Source organism: Phlebotomus papatasi, chromosome 1 (assembly GCF_024763615.1).
Source record: "Phlebotomus papatasi isolate M1 chromosome 1, Ppap_2.1, whole genome shotgun sequence".
NCBI lineage: Eukaryota > Metazoa > Arthropoda > Insecta > Diptera > Psychodidae > Phlebotomus > Phlebotomus papatasi.
Window position 1 is genome coordinate 94729199 of NC_077222.1, and position 25358 is coordinate 94754556.

The 25358-nt window shown below is 33.3% G+C and overlaps 1 protein-coding gene across 8 annotated transcripts in view; it reads right to left on the reverse strand.

Annotated features, from left to right (window-relative positions):
• LOC129809801 (uncharacterized) overlaps positions 1-25358 on the reverse strand; it is a 106005-nt gene that overhangs the window by 7447 nt on the left and 73200 nt on the right. For 4 of the 8 annotated variants that reach the window (XM_055859900.1, XM_055859898.1, XM_055859902.1 and 1 more), the window contains exons 4-8: positions 13883-13971; positions 9981-10214; positions 9179-9905; positions 3770-3931; positions 3616-3692 (exon numbers count right to left, since the gene is read on the reverse strand). In XM_055859900.1, coding sequence (XP_055715875.1) covers positions 3616-3692; positions 3770-3931; positions 9179-9905; positions 9981-10214; positions 13883-13971 — 1289 coding nt within the window. The other 4 variants (XM_055859906.1, XM_055859905.1, XM_055859904.1 and 1 more) reach the window with 3 other exon arrangements.

Consider the following 25358-nt stretch of genomic DNA (forward strand, 5'->3'; position numbering starts at 1 on the left):
TTTATTTTATATAAACACCGTGATATCACAAAAAATAACTATTGAATTTTGCAAACTTCAGAGAAAAATTTTTCCATCTCTTCTGACACATCTTGTCTGGAAAGTCTGGAATGTAGAAAAAATCTACAGAAAATCGGCAGAATATCTACAGGAATTCGTCAGAGATTCGTCAGAAAATCTGCCGAAATATTCTAACGAATTTTGTCCCAAGCCCAAATAAAATTCGTAAGAATATCTACAGATATTATCTGCAGATATTCTGTAGAGGTGTAGATTTTCTCTACAGAAATCTTAAAGATATCTGCAGATATTATTTGACGGGAAAATATACAAAGTAGAATGACATATCTTTCAGTAAAAAATAAATTTATTTTAGTCAGATAACTTTAAATCGATATTTTTATGCAAGTTGGAAATGAGTTTTTTTGCACTAATATTTTTTGTTGCTTTTTCTCTGACCTGTCTCACAAAACTGGGAATAGCAACAAAACGAAGAGTCAAAATGAGTTCAAACTTTCAAGAGATGTTTATAAGACTATTACCGAGGACACTATAGCACTTTTAAATAAATAAAACCTTTATTGTCGCTGTAAATATGATTTTTGTGAAGACCGCCTGGAGGCGATCTTACCCGTTAGAGGGTTAAGGTCCCCTGACCCACCTGACCCGAGCTATAAGGGTTCAAAAAAAATTCTTAAAATAGCCACACTCCGGATCTAATTATCAGAATTTAAAAAGTGAGGGCATTTTAGAACGCTCTCATGAAATGCCACTTCGCTATTGACATCAAAAGTTTGTAAAACCACAGCTAGAGGTGCTATTAGTAAAAAGAAATTTTTCAATTTTCTAGGTTAAAGAACTCAAATATTTCTTTGTGCATCGGGCTGAAATTTTAGTATGTTGTAGCCCTTGATTATACCTATCAAACAAAAAATACTTAAATCGATCCATAACCCCTGACCCGAGCTATAAGGGGTCAAAGTTCGAAAATTGACCGGCCTCTATCTCCGATTCTAATTAACATATCGACCTAAATTTTGGGTTTTTGGTTTCGTCTCGATGAGCACTTTCAGATGAAAGTTCAAAAAGTCACCTCAAGTGGCGCTGCGATAGCGTCAAAATTCAAACTTATTTTTCCCAAAAACGCCATTGGGCATTATGATCAAATTTTAGAGTGTTGTACCCTAGGCTATGAAGTTTATAAAAAGTGGCGTGAGTTCGCGGTGGTTACAATAGAATCGAAGATATGAGGGGTCAAAGTTCTCGAAATTCTAAATGCCATATATCCGGTTCTATTTGACCAATTTAGGCAAGTGAGGGCGCAAATTAAAGGTTTCACAAAGCGCTATAACCCTACAACTTTATAGGCTATTTGAACTTCGTAGGACAAACGCTAGAGGCACCACAGTCGAAAAACAATTTTCATAACACATAACCTCAATTAACTCGTCTCTTACTCAGCCGAATTTTGATGATTACTCCGGCATAATTGTAGAGGACATTTACATATATCTATATTTCGATGCAATTAACCTTTGTTCCTCATAACTTTAACACTTTTTAAGTGTAAAAATATATCAACATTTTTTTATGTTAATTTTATACCTTTTTATGGGTAAAATTAACATGAAAAAGGGTAACTTTAACTCCTAATACACCTAAAAAGCATAATATTTACACCGATTTCGGATCAATACTTCAGGGTAAAATAAACATTTCCGGAATTTTATTTTAACTTTTTCAGATTTCTCTCAGTGTTATTACAGAACGAGAGGATTTGATCATTTCGCAAATCTCTAAAAGACCTTTATTACTCCTTTTGTAGAAGTTTTATATATCGTCGCATTGATCGACAATTGTTGTAACTTCCTCATCACCTATATCAGCAATTTTTATAACAATATGGAAATACACAGACTGTAGAATTCGTAGAATTGCTTATTTAAGTAAAGAGTATCTTACGACAATTGCTTATCAAAGCGACGATATGTAAATTCTTTAAAAGTTTATGACTTATTTATTGTTTATGACGATCATGGTTAACCCTATTATACTGCTGATTAACATTTTCACCGTAAACCCACCTTTTGAGGCATAAAAAAAACATATTGTCGGTTAGATCAGCAATCGTCGTAATTTAGTCATATAAATCATCTGCTCATTTAAACTGTGTATCTTCTTATTAAATTATGACAGTTTTTGATAAATAAAATTTATTTCCTTTGATATCATCAGTCGTCCCATTCCTGTATATTTCAAGGTACGCTTTTCTTTTCCTCCACCAATGTATACAGACAGCAGATACAGACAAAATGCATGATAATTGCAATAAATTTAATTTTTCACTGTTTTTATACCACAAACACCAATTTTTTTCTCTGTGCTCTTTAGCAGACACAAATAAAAAGCCAATTAAGGTGCTTTAGTAGCTTTTATATCGCAGTTTGATTGTTTTAGACACTTTTTTTTTCATGAGTATCTCTTTTCAGACAAATGAAAGATTATAATTAAATGCACTTTTATTGCAGAGCAAAAGAATTTCAAAAAAAACATAACCAGGATGAAAGGAAAATAATAAAAAATAAAAAAGAAAATAAATAATATAGAAAGAGAAAAAGAACTCAAAATCAAATTCCTCATGCATTTTAAATGTGCTTACCCTTTCGTAACCAGACAATTCCTCCCTTCACCATTATTTGTTTTATAAAATAAAGAAATGAAAATGAAAACAATATAAATCCGTTTAGTGTTTTTTTTTAGAAATTTAAATTGGCAATAGATCTTTTTTCAAAAAGAATTTTTTTTCTAAAATTTTTTATTAACATTTTTTAAATTAAGCTGGTTAAATCTTTTTATCCAGCACGTTTTATATCCATTTTATTTCATTTCCTTGCTCATTCTGTCTCTTTCGGTTTTAGTACAATTTTTTTTTGTCAAAAGAAAAGAAAATTAAAACCATTCAATCCCAACGAAAAATTATATCTCGGAGATCAGTATTGATTGTAATGTACTTGTCTGTCAGAGATCAAAAAAGAAAAAAAATAAGATAAAAATTTAACTAAAATTATTCCTTTTGTAAAATAAAAAAAAAATAAACATTTAACACAAAAGGAATCACAGGACATTAAATGATTTCTCGAAAAGACTCTTTCACATAAAATTGCATTTAGATTTTTATGACAGTAATATCGTGTTTTTCATAATAAAATTCTTTTTTTTTAAAGGAAACACAAGTTTGTGTTGATTTGTTGGATCCACAATCTAAAGTGAATGAAAAAAAAATGAGAAATACAAAAAATAACGTCAATTATTGGCAACAAAAACAAAGACAAAAATGTTGGGGTGATACCAAACAAGTTAAAACAAAATGTTCTGATAATATCAACTTCATTTCTAAATTATTTGGGACATATCTAGGAGGAAAAAACAAAAAAAAAAACACAAATTATCTCGGAAAAGAGGCGAGGGTAAAATTTAACAGCTCTTTCCATTGGGGGAATGTAATAAAAAGTGTCCACAAAATTTGAGGGGGCAAAAAAATTTCATATCAACAAAAGTTCGCTTTTGGGTCTCTTGCCAAAAACTCATAATGGTTGCAACCACAAATATACTCACCCTTGAGTATCACCACCACCTTCTTCCGCGACAAGCAACTCATACTCCTGAGCCGCATACCGATCCCAGTCAGACATCTGTCCAGGACAAATTCAATAAATTCCTTTAGAAGAAGCTTTAAAAGGACAATAAAAAAAAACAAAGAGATACTTACATCATCATTGTCGCGTGAGGTAGCAAATGGATCTCTCTGCTCATGTTCCAGATATTTCTCGAGATTGAAGAACGTATCGAAGAAGATTGGAGTCATCTTGCACTTTTTGAGATCACCCAATGTTATGCATCCTGGACGAACTGGTTTTATCATATCCAGCATCTGAAATCCAATGTCATAATTGCTCTTAAAATATACCCAAAAAAGAGATAGTTGCAGAAAGTTCGTCTTCCTAAACAATGTGAGGGCGTGTTCAATTATAATTTTAGGCCACGCCCCATTTTCGAATTTTCACTTATCAAAGTTTAATTTTCAGTTAATTATGCAAAAAATCGGGCAGTCAATGGGTCAAGTGGTAGAGCACTCGCTCTATGATGCAAGTGTCTCGGGTTCGAATCCCCTTTCGGTCACTAAGATTTTTTCTGGCGCTAAAGGTGTTCGGATTGCATCCAGTGAGCTTCACTAAGTGCCGGATTTAGGTGGGTTCCCCGAGGCTATGGCAACGGACCCACACATTTTAAGGGCCTCCACATTTAAGAAGTTTACTATAGTCACAATGGCCACAAAATAAAAATTATTACAAAAAAACTACAGTTTAACCTGCTTTAAGTATAAACGATTAAAGCATTTAATATACAAAAATATAAAAAAAAACGTTGAAACGGCTTGCATTTTAGAAAAGGTTTTCCTTTTTTTCGTCCTGAGGGCCCCACTCAAAATCGTTATTTTATTTATAATATTGTTAAGAATCGCTAAATACAGTAAGAAAAAATAAATAAAACAATGTGCTCAATCCCAAAAGTAGTTTCGCATAATTTACTCACATTAATAAAGTTTTTTAATGGTCTAACTTATGGAGAAATGCATTGTCATCTCGGGTTTTAAAATTTCTTTTTTTTGCATATTTTTTTGTATTCTATATTTTTGTTAAATATACTTAGATAACTGTTATGAATCAGAGTTCAAATAACTCAAAATTTCAATGATATTATATTTCACTGAAGTTGTCTGATTCAAGTAGCGGATATAGGGGGTAGCAAAGAGACAATTTTGATGGGAGCTTTCCCTTGAACAGCTCTCTTAAATAAATTTGTAAATACGTTTCTTTTTAAGTTTATAAGACACCTAAGACACTTAATTTTATCTATTGGATCCACTGAGCCTCTTTAAGATTAGTATTTTAACCATACATTGGTTTAACTTATTCAAATTTTTTGCAATTCAACTCTAAGTAAAAGAGATTACAAATTAGTCATTTTTATTGTAATTTGAAACTTTTTAACTTTACTGAACAAATTTTTATTTTGAGAAATAGTGATTTTAGAATCTCAATATGGGAAATAAATTAAATATTTACAATTTTAAGACATATTTGGATATATTAAGGCATCTACACATTGGGAGTATTTTTTGTCAAAAAATTCCATTTTTTAACAGAATTCTGATGTTTCCACCTACAGCGCTGCAGGCAATTTCCTTCAAAAAAAGCAATTTTTTTGACGAAAATTGCTCCCAATGTGTCGAGTAGAGCCCATTAGACCTGATCTCAAAAATTTAAATCACATTATAGTATTTTTTTTTACATGTTTTGAAAACTTAATTTTTTGCCAAATTCTTGCGCAAAACCTAATTTTGAAAATCTTCAAAATATGCTTTTAAAGGAATTTTGGGTAAAATTTTGATCAACTTTTCTCAAAGGAAGGTACGATGTCGCCTTCAAAGAAGTATTAGGAAATACCTCGCTAAAGCTTTCCTCATTAGGCCCTAAACTAAAATAATCAAAATAGGGTTAGCATAGAATTTTTGAAAAAAAAAATCAAAAAGCTTTTGAGATTCGTAAAGAGCATTTTCCATTCCATTTTTGATCAATTTCCCATAATTTTCTACAAGGAAAAGTTTTCTTGGTGGTTTTAGCAAGCTTTCGGCTTACGAAATCCAAACGTCCTCCTTTCAAAACCTTCTCCTACAAATAAAATTAGATATCTAATGGATTTGAGAAAACGTGAAACAAATTTTTGAAAAAAGAATACTTAATTCTCAAGACTTAGCTGATTAGGAATCTTAGAGATCTCTAATCAACCCATTCTTAGGGTAAGATGAGTTAATTTGGAATCATGTCTAATTTGGAACTTTGGGATTTCCTAACAGTTTTAGATGGCAAAAGAAAAAAACAACGAGGAAGTATGCTCTCGAATATAAAGTCTTGTATTTCTTAGTGGTTTTCTTTTCCTCATTGACCAACTGAATCAGTGAGAAAATCTCAAAATTCCAAAATAGACATAATTCCGAATTAGTCCATCTTACCCTAAAATTTACTCATCTACAACTTTTTCAAGAAACATTTTTCTTTATCACAAAAAAAGAATGAACTTTCTGATCCATTTTCTAAAAGTTCACCTTATAGAGAAGGTTTTTGAAAATGATGTGGAAAATATAATATTGAAAATTCTTGGGGGGAAAACTTTTCTAGCACAGCAAAAATCACTTTGAATTTTAAGTGTCAAACTTATCAACGAAAGTTTTCTTAATGGATTAATTTTATGAGAAAACTAACTTGAAACATTTGTACATCTCAAATTAACAAAACTTCTACCACAATAGCTGAATTTGAAAGACGCTTAACTGCTTAATTAAAGTTAAAATGTCTCGCAACAATTTTATTGCTGTAATTTCGTTTTGTTATTATAAGGAAAGCCCTGGAGAGATTGACACTTAAGGTTGGATTGTCACTCCAAATTGAAATAATTTTTAGAAAATTATTCACCACTTTTTACAAATTATCTTTTCCCTAATGAGTTCCTTCTATAAAAACATTTTGCATACAGCGAATAATTTTTTAAATTAATTTAAATCATTTTCAATTTTGATTGATGATCCGATGTCCAACGTCGATTATTCTAGTACTTCCTCAGACCAGGGACCACTAAGACCTCAAAGCTATAATCCTTTATTGCCAAATTCTGCAGGTTAAATATTCTCAAGGATCAATTTGAGCCTATTTAGAGCTTTCGAGGGGCCCCTCCTACCATAAATCGAACCCGAGACCATTAACATGTTCCTAATTTTTCCTCGAACCTGGCACTTCTTTTTCAAAACCATGTTCTTTTTGAGATTGCTGCAACTGCGATTTCTTTCAATTTGTTGGATATGTTTTAAAGCTTCTATTGGGACCAATTTTCTTCAAAAATTGCGTTTTGAAAGAACTTCGACGTTTCCACCTACAGCAATGTAGAAGATTTTCTTCAATTATTGACTAAAATTCTTCTAAATGTGTAGAGGCCTTTAGAGATTACCTAGATGGACGTCCATATGCGAAAAAATCGTTTTTCAGGATAAGAGTTTTTTAAGGTCAAAAGTTAAAACGAGTTTAGAGAATGTTTTTCTCAACCGAATGAAGCTATGTTGGGTTCCTTCGAAAGGTCTTGGAACATCTGATAAGACTGAACCGGTTGCAATTGGTTATGAACCGACAATGAACCGGGCATGAACCGATAAGTATTTTTTTGTCTGAAATTACTTTGTATCTCCTCTAAACTTTTTCAGGCGACTTTATGAGTACTTAATGGGGATCTCAGTGGTGCAATAGGCAAGACAGCTGGTCTTGGGCAGTGAGATCTCTTACTCGACTCACAGCTGTGAGTTCGAGTCCCGCCCGGTCCAAGCAACTGAATGTCTAGAAAAAAGACATTTTCACTGTGATAAAACGTAATAAAATGCACCGCCTCTGCCCAAAAATACTTCAAGAGCATGGAAGAAGCATTCACTACGGGGAAGGCGTTCCTGGGCGATCTACGATCAGCAGATTCTTCCAACACGAGGCACCTTCTAATGATTACATTGTAATACCAAATAAAGTGTCTCGATACGCTTAATAATAATGAGTACTTAATAAAACTGTTCAAATCGGTTGTGAACCGGTAATGATGGGAAAGCACTGTTAAGGTATACAGTAGACTCTCTCTCAAACGGGAATATGGGGCAAAATGTCATCCGATTTAGCGATAGAATTGAGCATCAAAGCCTTTGTAAATTCCACTAATTGCGCTCAATTATAAAGAATCACGATAAAATAGGAAGAACTACAGCGAATTAGCTTCATAATTAAACGTGAAAATTGTCAACAAAATTTGACGCCCGATTGAAAAAGAGCCGATTGAGTGTTAAACCAGTTCCAATCGGTTATGAACCGGTAATGAACGGTCAGAACAGTTATGAACTGGCTTTGATCCAATAACTAATTTTTTTTATTCTAAATTCAACCGCATCTTTTTAAGGTTTTTCAGGTCACTCTTCGAAGGCTTCATAAATCGGTTGTGAACCGGTAATGATGCGAAAGTACTATTAATGTATAGCATCTAAGTCACGAGTTCAAGCATTTCACAAAGCATGGGACGCTGTGCCAGCTCTTTTCATTGGAAAGGTCTTGGAATATCTGATAAGACTGAACCCGGTCCAATCGATTATAGACCGGTAATGAATGAATGCATGGTTCTGAACCTGTAATTAATTTTTATTCAAAATTCTAATTCTACCACTTCTAAGCTTTTTTAGACGATTTTTTGAGTGCTTTATAAATCGGTTTAAATCGATGGTGATCCAGTTATGAACAGATAAGTAACTTTTATCAGAAAATCAATTTTATTACTCTTCTTCTTCTTCTATTTTATGTAAGGCTGTCGGACTCACTCGGGTCCATATAGCCATTTTTGTTCACTTAGTTCAAATTTAAACTTTCCGTTATTTCATGTACTTCACTCGATTTCACTATTTTATTTTATTTATATTTTTAATTTATTTATCACTTATTTATTATCACTTTTTTTATATCACTTATTATTATTTATTATATCACTTATTTTTGTTATACGATCACAGTTTTTGAATTATTATATGCTCACTTTTATTTCTTTGATATATTTGTAGATCTCTTTGTATGTTTTTTCGTTTGCTATTTTAAGAATATTTTTTATACTCACTTTTTCATTATTAATGCACTTATAGTTTTCTCCTATCTCATTAAATTTTCTGCATTGGATCACTATGTGATTTATATCTTCCACGGTTTCGCACTTATCGCATAATTCTGTGTCCTCTTTTTTTATTAGTTTTAGAAACTTCTTGTCACAGCAATGTCCACTTCTAATCGTTTGGATTATTTTTATTTGATCACTTCTTAATTTATTACTCTTAAAACTATTTTGGGTTTTTTTTTTTGAGTGACTTATGGGATTTATGAATCGGGTCATATCGGTTGAGAACCGGTAAACGGTGAATAAGGCAAAAGTACTTTTGGGGTATAGCATCTAAGTCATTTGCTATTCTTTTTTTTTTAATTAAATTTCCAAAATCGGCTAAAAAATATTTAACAAAAATAGGTAAAAAATAAATTAGAATATCATAGAATCCTACCTGACAAATGCAGTCTTCAAAGGGCAGCGTCTCAATTCCAATTGACTCCATTCGCTGCTGTTGTTCCTCATAAAAATACTCCAATTCGTACATGGACAGAATACCATCCCCATCGAGATCCATACACCTAAACCAGTACTCAATGGCCGTAGGATTGGATTTGTCCTCTTCGGACAGCAAAAACCACACAAAATCCGTGTAGGTAATTCGCGGACCATTCGGACCCATATTGCGATTTTTTATGCCCCCACGCGTCACACATCCCGAGAAGATTCTCTCAATCATTCTCAGGGACAGTGCATGATCATTGTGTCGTGCCAGATCATTCTGATCAATGAGCAAATCATGATCACGATCCAGTTCCCAGAATTTGCAATAGATCACATAGAAATGCTCATAGCTAAAGTATGCCATGATTTGATTGATATCCTCCTCCTCCTCCAGCAATTGGATCACCTGAAGGAGATTGCTCCGTCTCAATTCACTCACGGTGATCCTTCCGGACCAACTACGATTGACAGAGTAGAAAATCCTCGCAATCACCGTGTGAACGTAGCGTGAGTGAAATTCTGCGGCTTCCTTGAGAAATGCCAGGCCAGGATGTGTCTCTACAACATCCTGCACCAATGGCGCCAAATCTTCTGGCAAAATATACGGTCTCGAGCGATTCCCCTTCGACAGAATATATACAAATCTCGAAGGAGCATCATGACAACTCAATGACATGCTACAAAAAAATCAAGAGAGAAAATTCCTACTAATAAAATGTTCATGGGCTAAATCACCCCGTGGATTCACTTACTGCTTCCAGAAATCGACAAATTTATAGCCATCGACACAGCCGGACGGTGTGTGTTGGGTGCAATTGAAGAGTGGTGCTCGCCAGTAAACAGGGAAGCCGCAAGTTGCCACAATCTGATGGAATTCATCACGATGAATCTGTGAGTTAGGGAATTGATGAACTGTCGATTGGATGCGCTGTGTTGTCGTCTCAACGCTTATCTGAGGAGGTGGTTTCCCATTCGGAAAGTGGAATCTGAGGAGAGTACAATTCATCATCATCAACTATTCAGTTGAAATACACAGAATGAACCTCTCTCCATCCCAAGAATAATTCCCAAGTGGAAAGTAAAGAGAGAAAATAAACTCAGCAAATTTTCACAACTATGATAAAATTACCAAAATTGAGTAATTCTCCTGAAAATTTATGAACTTGTTTAATAAAACTTAAATATTTATTAAATCTCATTTTCACTTTATTTTCCTGAGAGGATATTTTAATAAAATGTGAGGTTATGTCTTGTTATAACCTCAAATAAATTATTCAGAGCGTTTTTTTGTGTATAAAATATATAAGTTTCTCTTCTTATTAGTGAAATTCTTATCAGTAATCTGAACATTTTATAAGAAAAATAACAACGGATTTTGCTTTTCTGACTGTATTTGAAACGCTTTGCGCTTTACATATTTAAAATTCTAACCTATAAAATTTCTAACCTTTCTTCTTCTAAAATTTCTAAAGTTTCTGAGGTTGAAATTAGATCAAACAATAAATTATAACCTTATACCTAATTATTGAATTGAAATCAACAATAAATATAACAAATAATTATTTTATAGAAGTCAGGGCTAAATAGGATAGAAAATTAAGTGTTTCTTGCGTATAATTTGTGGAAAAATACTTGGATTATATTAAAAAATATTTAAGTGAATATAAAAATAATTCAATAGAAGTTAATTCAATATTCTTTTTGATTCTAACTTCTTCAGTAAAAAAACCTTAAGTATCAGTAAATAAAAAATGCAAAAAAGTGATTTTATTGCCTTTCGAATAATCAAATTGGTCATAAAAAATATTAGACTGATATTTCAGTCAATTTGCAACAAAATAGAAATCTCTGTCTTTGAGGTTATGCTAAACTTAACTTCACAATCCAAAAAATAACCTTGATTACACGGTAAAAACTTTTGGACACTGACCAAAATATTGGAACAAGTTTTTCTTGGAACAAATTTTTTTGGAATCGATTTGCACCTAGAAAAGATATTTTTTGTTCCAAAAAGCTTTCTTTAAAAGCTTTATAGTTTTGTTATGAAATGCAGTTACAATTTTGTTAGAGTTTTCTTTTGGTTTTCTTTTGGTGAACCGTTTTGATACAGTGGAATGTGTACAATTTGAGTTGAATTCGTTTTATACAAATTTGTTCCTGAAATTTGGAACAGAATTTGTTGCACTCGGCTGTATTGTTCCCACTCTCAGGAACAAATTAGAACATATATTTTATAACAATATTACTCCTACATCTGTAACATATTTGTTTCAAACATTTTCGATGTCCGTGGACGAGGTAATTTTTGGAACGAAATTGTTATTCATATGGGGAAGCTTTTTGTTCCCATTGTCGGGAACAAATCGGTGTAAGTGATTTCGTTTTATAGTTAAGGCTTATACTTCAGTCGAGATGGATTTCGGTGGCGAAAGTTCATAAGGAACATCAAATAAAAATCAATTTAAGAGTGTTTTATACAGATGGGTGCATGACGAAATCATATGCGAGTGCTGGCAGCAGGAGGGGAAGGGAATCTCGAATTAAAAAAGTGAAACCATGTAGCACGAATACTGCCACATATTTGGCGTCCTCTTCGCTTCGGTGACGGGTGACTGAGTGTGAGAGGAGGAGGGATACGATTTTATACTAGACGAGCTATTTATTGGAACAAATTCGTTACTAATATTGGGTATCTTTTTCTTCCTCCTAGGAGGTACAAATTTGTTCCAAAAATTTTCGGTGTCCGTGGACGAGCTACATTTTGGAACAAATTCGTTACTAATATTGGGTATCTTTTTGAGTCTCGTAAAATGAACAAGATTATGCCAAAAATTATGGTGTTCGTGGACGAGCTAATTTTTGGAACAAATATGTGCCAAAATTTCTTACCGTGTACATAAAAATAAAATAATTCAATAATGAGTAAATACCTATATAGTACCATACACATAGGCCTAAGTATAGTACCGTAAATACGGGTATTTTTGCTCTCCGGGGATAGCTTTGCTCATGCTGTTCTTAGTTTTTTTTTAATTCTAACATTTAAGGATGTTCTTTACCCATCGAACATGACAGAGAGGAGCGGTGGACACCATCCTTAAACACTAGAATTAAAGAAAAGCTTACGAACAGGATGCTAAAATCATTCTCTGAGGACAGTCACTCGCATATACAGTACTCTGTTAGGAGTATTAAATGTTCATTAACCCTCTACGAACAAATAGAAATTAGAAGAAAAAACAGAAACTAGAAGATCAAAATAGCCCAAGTAAAAGTGTCGAAGTAAAATATAATTTATTTATTAAGGGAATATTTTTCAAAGCAATTCTTGTACAGTCCGTATTATCTCACTGCTACAAGATTTGCTGGTATAGATGATGAGGAAGTTATGAAAATTTCTGGTCCAAGGACGATATGTACTTATGGAAGGGTCACTTAAGACTGAATGTCGATATCTAGTACCGTTTGACCTCTAGCCCGATAAAACGAATAAATATCGTGACGGTATTTTTCACGCAACAATTTCACATTCTCGTATAAATACTCGGTTACGATTTGTCACAAGATGATTTTTCGCCTTTAGACTATAATTCTTGAGAGCAACGAATATGTAACTGAAACTAAAATGAATGAAACCAGTGAAATGCTTCTCTCGAGAGATTGAGACACATAAGTCGCAGTTTTATTCCCGAAAAGAAAGTAGTGTAAACTGCTTTGAAGGACCTATGCCTCAACCGATTTGCAATCTACTCTCGAGGTTCTTTGTTATCCATAAAGGGTTAAAAGCTTTTTGCCTTCTGTTTATTACTTTAGAGCATTTTTACGTTTTTTTTTTCAGACTATTTGAAACCACGCAAAAATTATTAAGCAATCTCCCTTTTAAAGCATTATTTTGAGAGTGAGCTGTTGCTATTACAGAGGTTTAAGTGAGACACCTGATACCCCTGAATTTTACTTAATAAGATAATACACCACATTGTTAATTATTGATACCCTTCAAAGGTTAAGATACACTGAATTTCATTGAGAAGCTCATAAGGTGAAATAATTTCGAAATGCTCCATTATTTAGATGATGAATTATGAATTTAAAGTGGGAGTGGTAATTTTTCATAATGCTCTACAAACACGGAATATTCAATGAGCAATTGAAATACGTCCAAATCATATTTCAATCCAATATATCATCAATTTTGCGCACCTTCAAGGGCACCTTCTCTCATTAAGAAATTATTTATGACTTCCTTTTTTAATCAAATCGATCTTCTAACAATTTGCCCACAATATAATTAACTTTAAAAAATGGTCGTTGATAAGAGTTTGGAAGGATTTTCAGGAAGCTTGAAAAGAAAGTTTAAATAAAATTTAATGTTGTAATAAGCTGAGATTCTTTACAATCTCTTTTCATTTATTTTCCAAAAGAACGATGGAAAATGCTGAGAAAAGGTCAAAAATTTAATTTCCTTCCATTTTTACTGGTCTATAATGTTTAGGGTGGTGAAATAAAAAGAGCAACCAAGTGTTGAAAGTAAAATCATTTTTTCGTGACATTTTCAAATAATGTGTATTCTTTTCTCTCTTTCTCCCCTTAAAATTGCACCAAGAAAATCATTTTCACCGGGCTTTAGTCACATGAGTCACATTGACATTCTTACCTTGGAATATAAACACTCCGTACTGATCCTTTGATATGCCTCTGAAGGGTTGTGTGGGTCTGTTGTGGTTTTGGGAGTGGCGTTTTCGACTGCAAAAGAAACCAACAAAATAATTCTGATTGAGATATCTCGAATTAAACTCCATAAAAAAAATTAAATAAAGCTCAATATAACATTTTTAATGCAATAAATTATAAGATTTTTCACCCACGATCTCACACAAAAATATCCAAATGCTCAACACATAATTCCAATTTGTTTCACTCACTCAACCTTATATACACCACCGAGAATCAAATCTTTTTTTTTACTGCCATAAAAACTCAAGGATTCTGTATAGAGATTTGTCGTCTCATTTTCCCATTTTCCTATTGTTCTCCAGAGAGCTGAGGGAGAAGTCAAAGAGAGATTTTCGCGCACCAGAATTCAAGTTAATTTATTGGAGTGGAAAAAAAGGTCACAAATCCTTCTTCTTTTTTCATGGCCAATAAAAGATTTTGGCGTAAATTGGTAATCCAACGAAAAAGAAAAGAAATTATTGACACTGACTGTTCCATTTACCAATTAATTATCTCAGTAATGGATCATGGTGCTAAACATTCAAATCAACACTTTTCATTGCCTTTAATTGCTCGAACTCTCGGGAGAGGAGAGAGAATGCGCAATATATAATTTTTTCCATTATTCGATACAGTGACATTAGTTCTGAAAAATGCAACCAGTTTTAGTGTAATTTTTCCCTGTTTTCGTACACATTTCACGAGATATCTCCAAAACTACGTAGATTGCCAATTTAGGGTTTTCGGTTGCCTCTTCGTTATTAAATTGGCTTTTATTTTGTATTAGTATTTTTTACTAATTCATTCTACAAAAACAGAAAACAGCTAATAAACTCAAAAAATTTTTCGGCTCGCTAGAAACATATGGGAAACATAGGAAATGTCATGTTCCTGATTCGATACCAAAAATGCAATCTTCCAAAAGAATCATTCCCCAAAAGAATCCTTCTCATCAAGGCAGTTGAATAAAAATGATAATTTTTCAACACATTACATTAATTATGCAATAATATGGTCCCATTTAATTCTTCCTGATAGTTTAACACTTAAGCGTATACTTCGGGAGAGAAGGTCATTTATAATTCTTGAGGGGAAACCAGGAAGTCCCGTTGCGGCTCTTTATCAATCTAGTCTGAGCAGTGAGTTCAGTTAGTCACACAGTTAGTTACAGTCGAGTAGGAAGTATCCAGTGAAGTCTTAAAGTCAAGTAATTAATAAAAGGTGTTGGGTTTTGTAATAAAGTGTATCTAAAGTAAAGTGGAATTCTCTCATTTGTTATAGTGTGGGTGCGTTCGACAAGGATATGTTTTACCTAATTAATACATCCTATTTTATCCCAAAGCTACGCCCCATAACAATAATTAACTAAATAGAACTCGCTACGAAAAATATAATCAGAAAATTGGCATCAAACTGATAAGAATACAACCAAAGCCATTGATTCGCGCAAATTTCTAAGGAGTCTTCTTTAAGGAACATTAATATTTTGCCTGTATTGTAAAGGAAAGGATATACTTCATTGTGAGACATTTCCTTCGGAATTAGTCGTGGAATATTTATTATCAAGGAAGAAGATCCAGACTTTGCATTTAGATTTGATTCCCTGGAGTCTTCCGGAAGAGAAAAACTCCCGCCCAAAATATTACATAACTTCAAGAGTCTTGGTTAGCAGTATTAGAGGAAAATCAACGTGATGAAATTGATCGAAACAATAGTTCCTTAAAATTGTTCCATTTGGCCCCAATTTGAAAGTATACCTCGTTGATTCATTTAAAAAGTTCCCGCGAAGTGGATCTTTTCGTATTGCGAAAAATTATAACGCAATGTTTGCCTATTTAATTTTTTATATAAAGAAACTGTATGTAGTTTGCTAATATTCTATGTTCTATGCTATCCAATAGTTTTGCTTTTTACGCTAGCTCGAAAACAGTTAAAATCGGTTATGATTTTGATTGAGCGGAAAATAATTTTCGGTTATGACTTTGATTTAATCGTGCCTTTATGCGAAGGTGCGGCTATATTGAATTGGGACTACTTTAAAAATGCTATTTTTTGGATCTTTCAAAAAAAGCTGGACCTCGGCATAATTTAATCAAGATCCACAATTGTTTTGTATTATTAAATTACACCACGATTAAGCTCAATTTCCTTTAGAAATCTTAAGAAAAATAACGTTTTGAAGATTTACAATGTAGCCCTACCTTCCCCTGTTTCAAACGGTTCTTGCTCAACTTTTTTATAAAGGCTTCTCAAGGTCAAACCTTGAAAAGATACTTTCACTTTTTATAGTGCGTGTGCTTTTAATTCTGGAATTATTTTTCTAATACTTTTTTATCCTCACAAGAAAACATTCCTGATTCTTAAACTTCAAACCCTAATTGTGCATACGTAAACTTTACTTTTTATATATTCAGCCATTTACGAGTACAGTTTAGAATGGCTTACGAACTACGAATGGTTGCGTATAAGGCTTATATTCCATTTGGAACATCTCTCCAGTTCATGTAACATTGTTTTTATTCGTTATTATAAACCAAAAATTCGAGGATCCCCATTCGGTTGAAGTACCCTTCGGGCGCGTCCTCAGTAGCGGATAGCAAAAGGTTGTAGTTGGTCCTAAAACCGGCCATAGCTACAGGAACAGGAATGTATCTGAATTCTTGCATCTATAAGAGGTTCTTAGTGAATGCTAATCCACGGATCACCCTAAAATCCTGGGTAAGGAGGCATTTGACTTCAAGCTTGTACCTTGTTTCACATTATTTTGTTTGGAAAAAAATACATCGGGTTTGGCAAATCTACCACGACGACAACGGCACTTCAAAATGGCTACGTGGAATGTAAAAGAGCTTATCTATTGTAAAAAGGAAGCGATCTCGGGGAAGACTCTGGATAAGGTGATTAAACAAATTCAGGATTTTGCCTTGGATCATCTTGGGATCGCCTTCTGAACACCTTTCTTCACTTTTCGATCCTCCGATCGACAGGGAAGGGTTGCTAAACTGTTTATCATAATGCCCTAGACACAGTTACGACTTAAACTAAGAAACGGCTTAACGTAACTATAATCAAAATAATGATAAGAATTCATTTTCATCAGATTCTGACTAATCTGTCTCTCGCCTTAAACCAAGAAACGGCTTAGTTAGTGGGAAACTGATGGAAATGTAGTCAGATCTCTATTTTGATTATAATTACGTTAATCCATTTCTCGGCTTAAGTCGTAAGTGTGTCTAGGGCATAAGGCCGCGACCTCAATAGGGATAACCGGGATAACCGGTTGAAAATAAATGAATTGAAAAATTCGAGGATTTACACGAATTTCTGTGACTTTGAGCGCTTTGAGCAATCCATAATGTTTTTCTTGTTCATTGTTTTTACTTTGAATATAATGAATTATTAATTTTTTGCTATTATTTAGCCCAGAGTGATGTTTCTCTCAGCTCCTTCTTTTCAACTGATCTCTTCAGGTTACGAATAAATCGTAAAATATTCCTTACAAGGACAATAAATGCTTTTAATACACCCACTAGAGGGCGGTACACCCTGGGAGGGATATGTAACTCATTTTATTTAAATTTCTGAACGGAAGCGTATTAGTAACATACCGAATTCTCGGTTTACATGAGCATAAATTTCATTTGCTTGGAATTTGTAATAAGTTTAAATGTTTAAAAAAAATTTAAATCCTCAAGACTTTCAAGAAATTAGTCTAACTGGTTATGAACCGATAATAAACCGGTATTGGATTAATAATTGATATTTAATCAGAAATTCAATTGCATGACTTCCAACCAACTTTGAGCACTTCTTGATAAGATATGAATTATGAATCGAATCAAAATTTATGACGAAGTGATAAGCAAAGCCAAAGAAGATGAGACCTTGGAGAATATTCATTCTCGTGAGCATAAAGCATTTCCTCGCAACTTTATTCATCCAAACAAATAAAGCCAATTTACACAGTCAATTTTTCGAGTATTTTGCGAAATATTATTGGCTTGACCACCCCTTGATTCATCATCTTCTCTTTTACCCTCGACTTTGCCAACACTTCTTGGTCATTGGTGCAAGAAGAGGGCTTCGGAGAAAAAAAAACCTGTTCAATCCATATCTGTGGTAAATGGGTCACGGCCAACAGATCTCATCAATGATTCTTGTACATAAATTGCTAACTTTTGCATTTTTGTGCATGGTTGAGAGCTCACCCAGAGCAAAATCCATATGGATGTCTTTTGCAGCACCTTCTTGCTTCTCTTTTTTTTGTTTTATTTCTTGTTTAAGCTTCTCTTCAAGACTCACTGATTTTTTTTACGTAATACATTTTTATTTTCTTATGTACAACTCCCCCTTTTTTTGAATCTGTATTTATTGCACACATGTACACCTCCAATTCCGTGCTTCAAGGCAATAAAATATAAGACAAAAGGTGAAAAAACGCACTTTTCCACCATATCAATTTGCTATGCGTAAAATTTCTGTGTTACATTTTTTTTCTACTTCGTCTTTGGTGTGTAAAGCAGAGAATTGAGAGAAAAAGTAAAAGTTGTTGAATTCTTATATGGTTTCCTCATTAGGATTGTACTTTTTTTGTGCTTGACGCAGAAAAATATCAATTTAGCATCGATCATTTGGCTAAATTGACAATCAAATTGGCTGTTTTTGTTTTTTATTTGGTAAAGATCAAAAGAATTATTCGATTGTTCTTTTTCAACCCACTAACAAATTTCTGCTGAAACAACTTTTGGAAAGCACCCAAACATTGCTGTGGGATTATTAATGGCAAACATTTTTAATATTTCCTTATATTCAAAAAGAAAACAATGGCGAAAGAAAATTTGCAGATTACTCGAAGACATAGAACTTCGATTAATCCTAGAATTTTCGTTTTATAACCGAAAAAAAAATTATTAAGGAATAATCTAGAAATGTTTTGTAAATGGAACAGGTGCCTTATAAGTTACCATTCGTAGTTCGAAAGTTATTCGAAATTCCACTCGAAAATCTACCGAAAATCTAAAATTAAGTTCGCATATCCACCGCTTGAGGATTAAACTTGAAAATCTGAAAAGTGTTTTATGATTATAGTGAAATAAGTAAGCAATAAAAACCAATTTTAATTAAAAAATCAATCATAGATTTATCACTGATTAATAAGAGCTTCAAACCAGTTAACAATTTTTTTTTCAATTACTAGACCTTTTATCTGAATTCCATATTTTAAAAAATTCATCGAAAAACATGTTTTCGAAAAAGATTTGGCTTTTTATCTTCAATGACCACCAATGAAAAAATAATGAATACAGGATGAAAAGTCAAAAGTAAAAGAAAATTAGTAAAAATGGTCAGTAATACATTTGGGCATGTCAGTCGGATAACACAAGCTAAAGTGTTACTATAATGATATTACAATTAAAGACATTACTCATGCTTTTCAATAAAAGCTTTGGAAAAATGCATAAAATAAGTCCTTAATAAGTACTTATTAAGTCCTTAATCAAGGCATTTTCTTAAACGAGAGCAGTGATATCTGGCTACAAAAAGTGAAAATTGGAATGGACAATGAGATGAATTTGATTGGGAATTGATTCCTTAATTAAGCATTTAGTGTTAAGGATAAGTCGTAAGCTTTGCTATTCGCCACAATGCCTGACGTCTGTGTCACTTTCATAAATATTTTAAGTATTTGAATGTTCTACAACTCCTTTAAATTAAGTCACTGTGTTAAGAGTTTATCAAATACTTAATGTGTTAGTCCGGCGTTTTGATCAGAAAATTTTATTAAATCAAAATACACATGCCTTTCCTAAAATTTTGCAGAAATCCATTCTGTTCTCTCGTATACAAAATTAAACTGGATTTAAATTTATTGTGACGTCCAAAAGAAGAAGAAGAAGAGTGTAAGAGTAGAATAGGCATATTCAAAACGACTGAAACAAAAAGTGATGCGAATTTCGATCTCATGAAATGTTCCTGATCTAAAAGGTCTGCCGGAGATTTTGAAAAATGAAAATTAAAAGTTTAGAATCATCTTCAGAACTGGTTTAAAGACATTTGTCAACAATTTTACGTTTTGTATTGCACAAAATAGAATATTTTACTGATAACATTTTTTTTTGCTTTTTATGAAGACAAAACGTATCACGTTCCCCTGACAAAAGCAAATTTATGGAAATAATAGAAAGACGAAGACCCGATGTTGATATCTCTAACCGTTTGACCTCTAAATCGCAAAGAAAAACCGGAATGTAATTTTTCGCAATACTTAAGATTATTCAAAATCATTCTAAAATATGACCCACTGGATTATATTAATATTCCTCTGGCTTTGTGTTCGAGTAATAAAATCTCCATATGTCTCGATGTTCCTCTTGTAAATTTTGCTTCAGCCAAAACATTTGGGTGAATTCAATTTGAATAATGAATTTATTAGCGAAAAAAAAGATGAGTCCACTGAGACAGCAAGAAACGCCATAAGATTGTTACATCATTTATTCCTCAAGATTTAGAATCATTCAGTTCACTCATTCATGGACACTTCTCACCTCCTCAATACACCAAACCTCCTTCTTTCAAAAGGCTATCAGAATGCCTTCTTGAAATACTGTCAGAGATGTCTAGCAAAATGTCTTTTGGGTGAAAGACATAAACTTCTCTGGAGAATCCAGTTTTCGTGATGCTTGAATAAAATATTGGATAATATCTCACAATGGACAACACCCACTTACACAATCTAGACTTCCTGACTTTGTAGATCGCAACAACAAAAAATTGTTATATGAATCGTCACAGTATTAGACGAAGATGTGCCAATTCCAGAGAATTCCTCGATTAACATTTCTATTGCTCGAACTCCTCAATAGAGAGAACAATATATAGAATCCCTCGATTTTTTTACGCTTCAAAATTTCCACGCACCAACATCCATGGGTTTGTCCACAAGATCAATGTCCTTGAATTATTTCTCGTAACCGTTTTTCAAGGTCAAAAGTTAAAAAGGATCTATAGAACATATTTCTCATCAGTTTGGAGCAAGTTTGTATTCGTTGGAAAGGTCTTCACTGAGAGAAATCCGAAAAAGTTAAAATAACATTCCGGAAATGTTAATTTTACCCTGTATTATTGATCCGAAATCGGTGTAAATATTATGCTTTTTAGGTGTATTAGGGGTTAAATTAACCCTTTTCATGTTATTTTTACCCTTAAAAAGGTGTAAAATTAACATGAAAAAATGTGGATATATTTTTACACCTAAAAAGTGTTAAAGTTACGAGGAAAAAAAGTTAATCGCACCCTCTTTTTTTCTCTGTGTTTGAATCACTAACAAGCTTTAACTCTTTAAGGACGAGAAGGTCAAAAATTAAGGGTCGGAAAAAATCATTTTTTTCTTACCTTTTAGAGCGAAACACAACTTTAGAAGGCAGTAGGAAAAATATCATTTTTGGGTCACTAGTGACCCAATCGTCCTTAAAGGGTTAAATTTAATTTTAAAGTGAATGAATCGGTATAAATCGGTAATCTCAAAAAAGGGTGCAGTAGAAAAAAAGTTTGTGAAATATTCCAATTAGAAAGAATGATGCCTTTTCTTGATTGAGTTATAGTAAAGTTATACATAAATTTAGAGAAAAAAAACTATTTTTTGTTCACCCCCATGCAGTCATCGCCGTCTCAGCGTCGTTTCCAACCACCGCACCGGGATGAAAATGATGGAAAATCTCGGGAGTTATGTATATAACTTTTCTAGAACTCAACCAAGAAAAGGCATCATGCTTGCCAATTGGAATATATCACAACATTTTTTTTCTACTGCACCATTTTTTGTGGATGAAAATAAATCGAATCAACTAACTTTTGTGGTATAATCCGTGCCGATCAAAATCCTTAACGCTAAAGTCCCATAAAGTCAAAATTCCGGAGAGACAAACCGAATGGACTGAAATCCTGAAAGCGAAATCCCGAATGAGTCGAAATCCGGAAAAGCCAAAATCCCGAAAGCCGAAATACCAAAAACCAAAATCCTGAAAGGGAAGAAATTGTCCAAATGCGAGTGCAATCTTGGGAAAAGCTAGGAAATTTTTAAGAATTCAGGACTTTGGCGTTCTGGATTTTGGCTTTTGGGATTGTCACTTTGACCTAACGGATTTGGCTAAGGGACTTCGACCCATTCGGGATTTTTGCATTTGGGATTTTGACTATTCGGGATTTTGGTTCTCGCAATTTTGAATTTCGGAATTTTGACTTCGGCGTTCGGGATTTTGACTTTTCTGGATTTTGACCTGTTCGAAATTTTAGCTTTCAGGATTTTGGCGTTCAGAAATTTTGTCTTTTTGGTACTTTGGCGTTCGGAATTTTGGCTTTCGGGATTATCCCTTTTCGGAACTTTGACCCGTTCCGGATTTGGCTAAGGGACTTCGACCTATTCGGAACTTTTGCATTTGGAATTTTAGCATTTCGGGATTTTGGTTCTCGCAATTTTGAATTTAGGAATTTTGACTTCGGCGTTCGGGATTTTGACCTATTCGAGATTTTAGCTTTCAGGATTTTGGCGTTCAAAAATTTTGTCTTTTTGGAACTTTGGCGTTCGGAATTTTGGCTTTCGGGGTTTGACCAGGACCCGGTATAACGACGTAATGCCGACTTCAGACAGGAAGTTTAGCTCAGTTCCCGAAGGTCTCAAAAATCTTAATAAAATAAACAATTTTATTGATTTTTCAAAATCTAATGAATCATTTGCCCTTAATACTCAATCCTAAACAACAATTTCCTAAAAAAAATCATGCTTGATGAGGAATTAGAGGAGTTAAGCCAGATAGCTAAGCTTTAGGTCTGAAGCCCGTATAAGTCATAAGTTCAAGCATTACGCAGAGCTTATCACGCTTTGTCATCCCAGTTGTTGAATTGAAAAATTTCATTCAATTTGCCAATATCAATGGATATACAGAGCGTAGTAGTGTGACAGGAACAAAATATTGGATATTCAAATAGATTCACCCCTTCATTGTAGTCCATTCAGGAAGAGACGAACATTCCAATACACGCCTAATATGTATTCAGCAAACATGCTAAAGAAATTCAATCACTGAGTAAATCTCACTTGAGAGACTTATTCAAGTGGGTTGTTGAGGAATTTTTGCAAGTGTTGTGCAAGGTCAGAAATTCACTCAAATAATCACGTTCAGAGATCATTTAAAAAAAAAACTGCTTTTAAGAGTATAGCCCCCATATAGCTATTGAACCAAATAAATTCACAAAAAAGATATTTCAACTTAATAACTTCCACTTAAATTAATAAAGCATCTTTTATGCACGAAATGCAGTTTAAAATTTACGCTTGGCAAATATTCTGCTGAAATGTAAATGTTTGTACATATTTCATCGAATTTAAATTCTCCAACCAAAATCATTTAAATAAAGCATGAAAAGCTTCTATCTGGCTCTTTAAATATTCCACAACCCCTACAAAGCCATTCCTCTCCATTTTTGTGTCACCTACCTTTCACTCAAACCCTCCCTTCAAATTGAAATTGTATTTGACCTTTTGTCCAAGGGAAAATCGAGAGGAAAATCATTTAGTCACATGGGACAAGTTGACAAAATGCCAAGATTTTCTCGTAATGCACACTAGAAGAAACGAAGGTGGAGATTTAATTGCAGAACAAGAGAAAGGCTCAAAAAAATAACACAACACGAAGCCAGGAAGATGAGAATGAGTCAATAAACTTTATGAGTGTGACTTAAGAACAGTGTATGAAGATACCCAATTGGGATGAGAATAATCTGCCTGACACTATTGCAGAAAATTGTGTAGGTAGCACATCTCTGATTTCCCTTCTTCTATAACCAAATCTCCCCAACAAAATATCTACATGACAAAAAGTTGACTTTCGAGATTTCTTCCTCTCAGGCAAACCAAGTCAATAAATCTTTCAATTAATTGAAAATTGCTTCTTTCGCTACATCATTTTCCCACTCTTCTAAAAGGCGACAGACACATGAATAGGGTAGAGCAAGGCAATTTTGGACAATTACTAATTTTTTTGCCATTGGTACAGCGACTAAAATGGTTTACAGACTAGATATTTTGCCTAATTCCCGAAGGCCTTTAGTCAAAATTTTCCAAAAGAAAATCTTAACTTATAAGAAGTTAAGCATTAAGTCTAAAGCCCGTATTATACGGTCAGATCTAGGGCTTAGCAAAATTTTTATGAGGTCAATAATGTTGTTATTTAAAATCTTGAGACCTTCGGGGACCGGGTAAACTTCCAGTTTAATTCCAGTTTTAGGGTCAAAAAGACACAAGCTGATCCTAATTATGAAAAATTTGACAGTAAAGATTTTTCACAAACTATTTAAACTAAGGGCTTAGGACCATCAATTAGATGTGCTTCGCGTAAATTTCCTTTACCACATAATTCTCGAGGATCGTCCTAAGTATTTTATGCCTTTATATGGTCTTCAAACTCGAGCTTTGGCCCAGTTTCAAAAGGTCTCAAAGCCTAAATAGTAAGTAATTTTATTAATAGTTACTTTTTCAGAATTTAAAACAATTTATCTTTATTATCCATTCTAATCAAAATTTTCCAATAAATCTTGACTGATAACGATATAGAGAAATTAAGCCATACGGCTAATACTCTAGCCAGACTTTGGTTAAGCCAAACATAAAACGGTTTAGTTTGTTCTGAAAACATGGACAGGTCAAACACAAAATTGTTAAGATTGTGCTGAAAATACGCACAACTTAAATATAAAATGATTAATATTGTGTTGAAAACACGCACAGCTAAAGCACAAAACGGCTAAAATTGTACGTAAAACACGCACAGATCAAGCATAAAACAGTTAAATTTGTGATGAAAATACGCATAGTACAAGCATAAAATGACCAATATAGTCCTTAAATGGTCAATATTGTGCTTGAAATACTCGCAAGTCAACCATAAAACGATTATTATTGAACTATTTTTTTTTGTTCTTTTTCTTTATGATTTTATGTGAAAACTTTGTTACAAGGTGTTTATCATACATCTGATGAATAATTTACCATGGCCTATACAACCTACGAAAGAGCTTTACCACCGATTTGCTTTGGACGTTGGGCACCAACGCTAAGACGGCGGTGGACGCAAAGTTACAAACTTCTCACAAAAATCTTATTGTAACGCGCTATTAAGACATTGTTGATGAAATAAATTATCTATCTGTCTATCTAAAACAAGCACTGCTCAAGAAAAAAGCGTTGGGATTGTTATTCACTCGTTCTATGCATGGGCAGTACGTATTTCTAGCACAATCTTAACCGTTTTATGCTTAAGCTTGAAAAATAGAATTTTACAAAATAAAAATTTTGACCCGTAAACGCCTCCTGTAACGGATGACACAATAAAATGCAAGGTATTTTACTATCACCTTCGCAT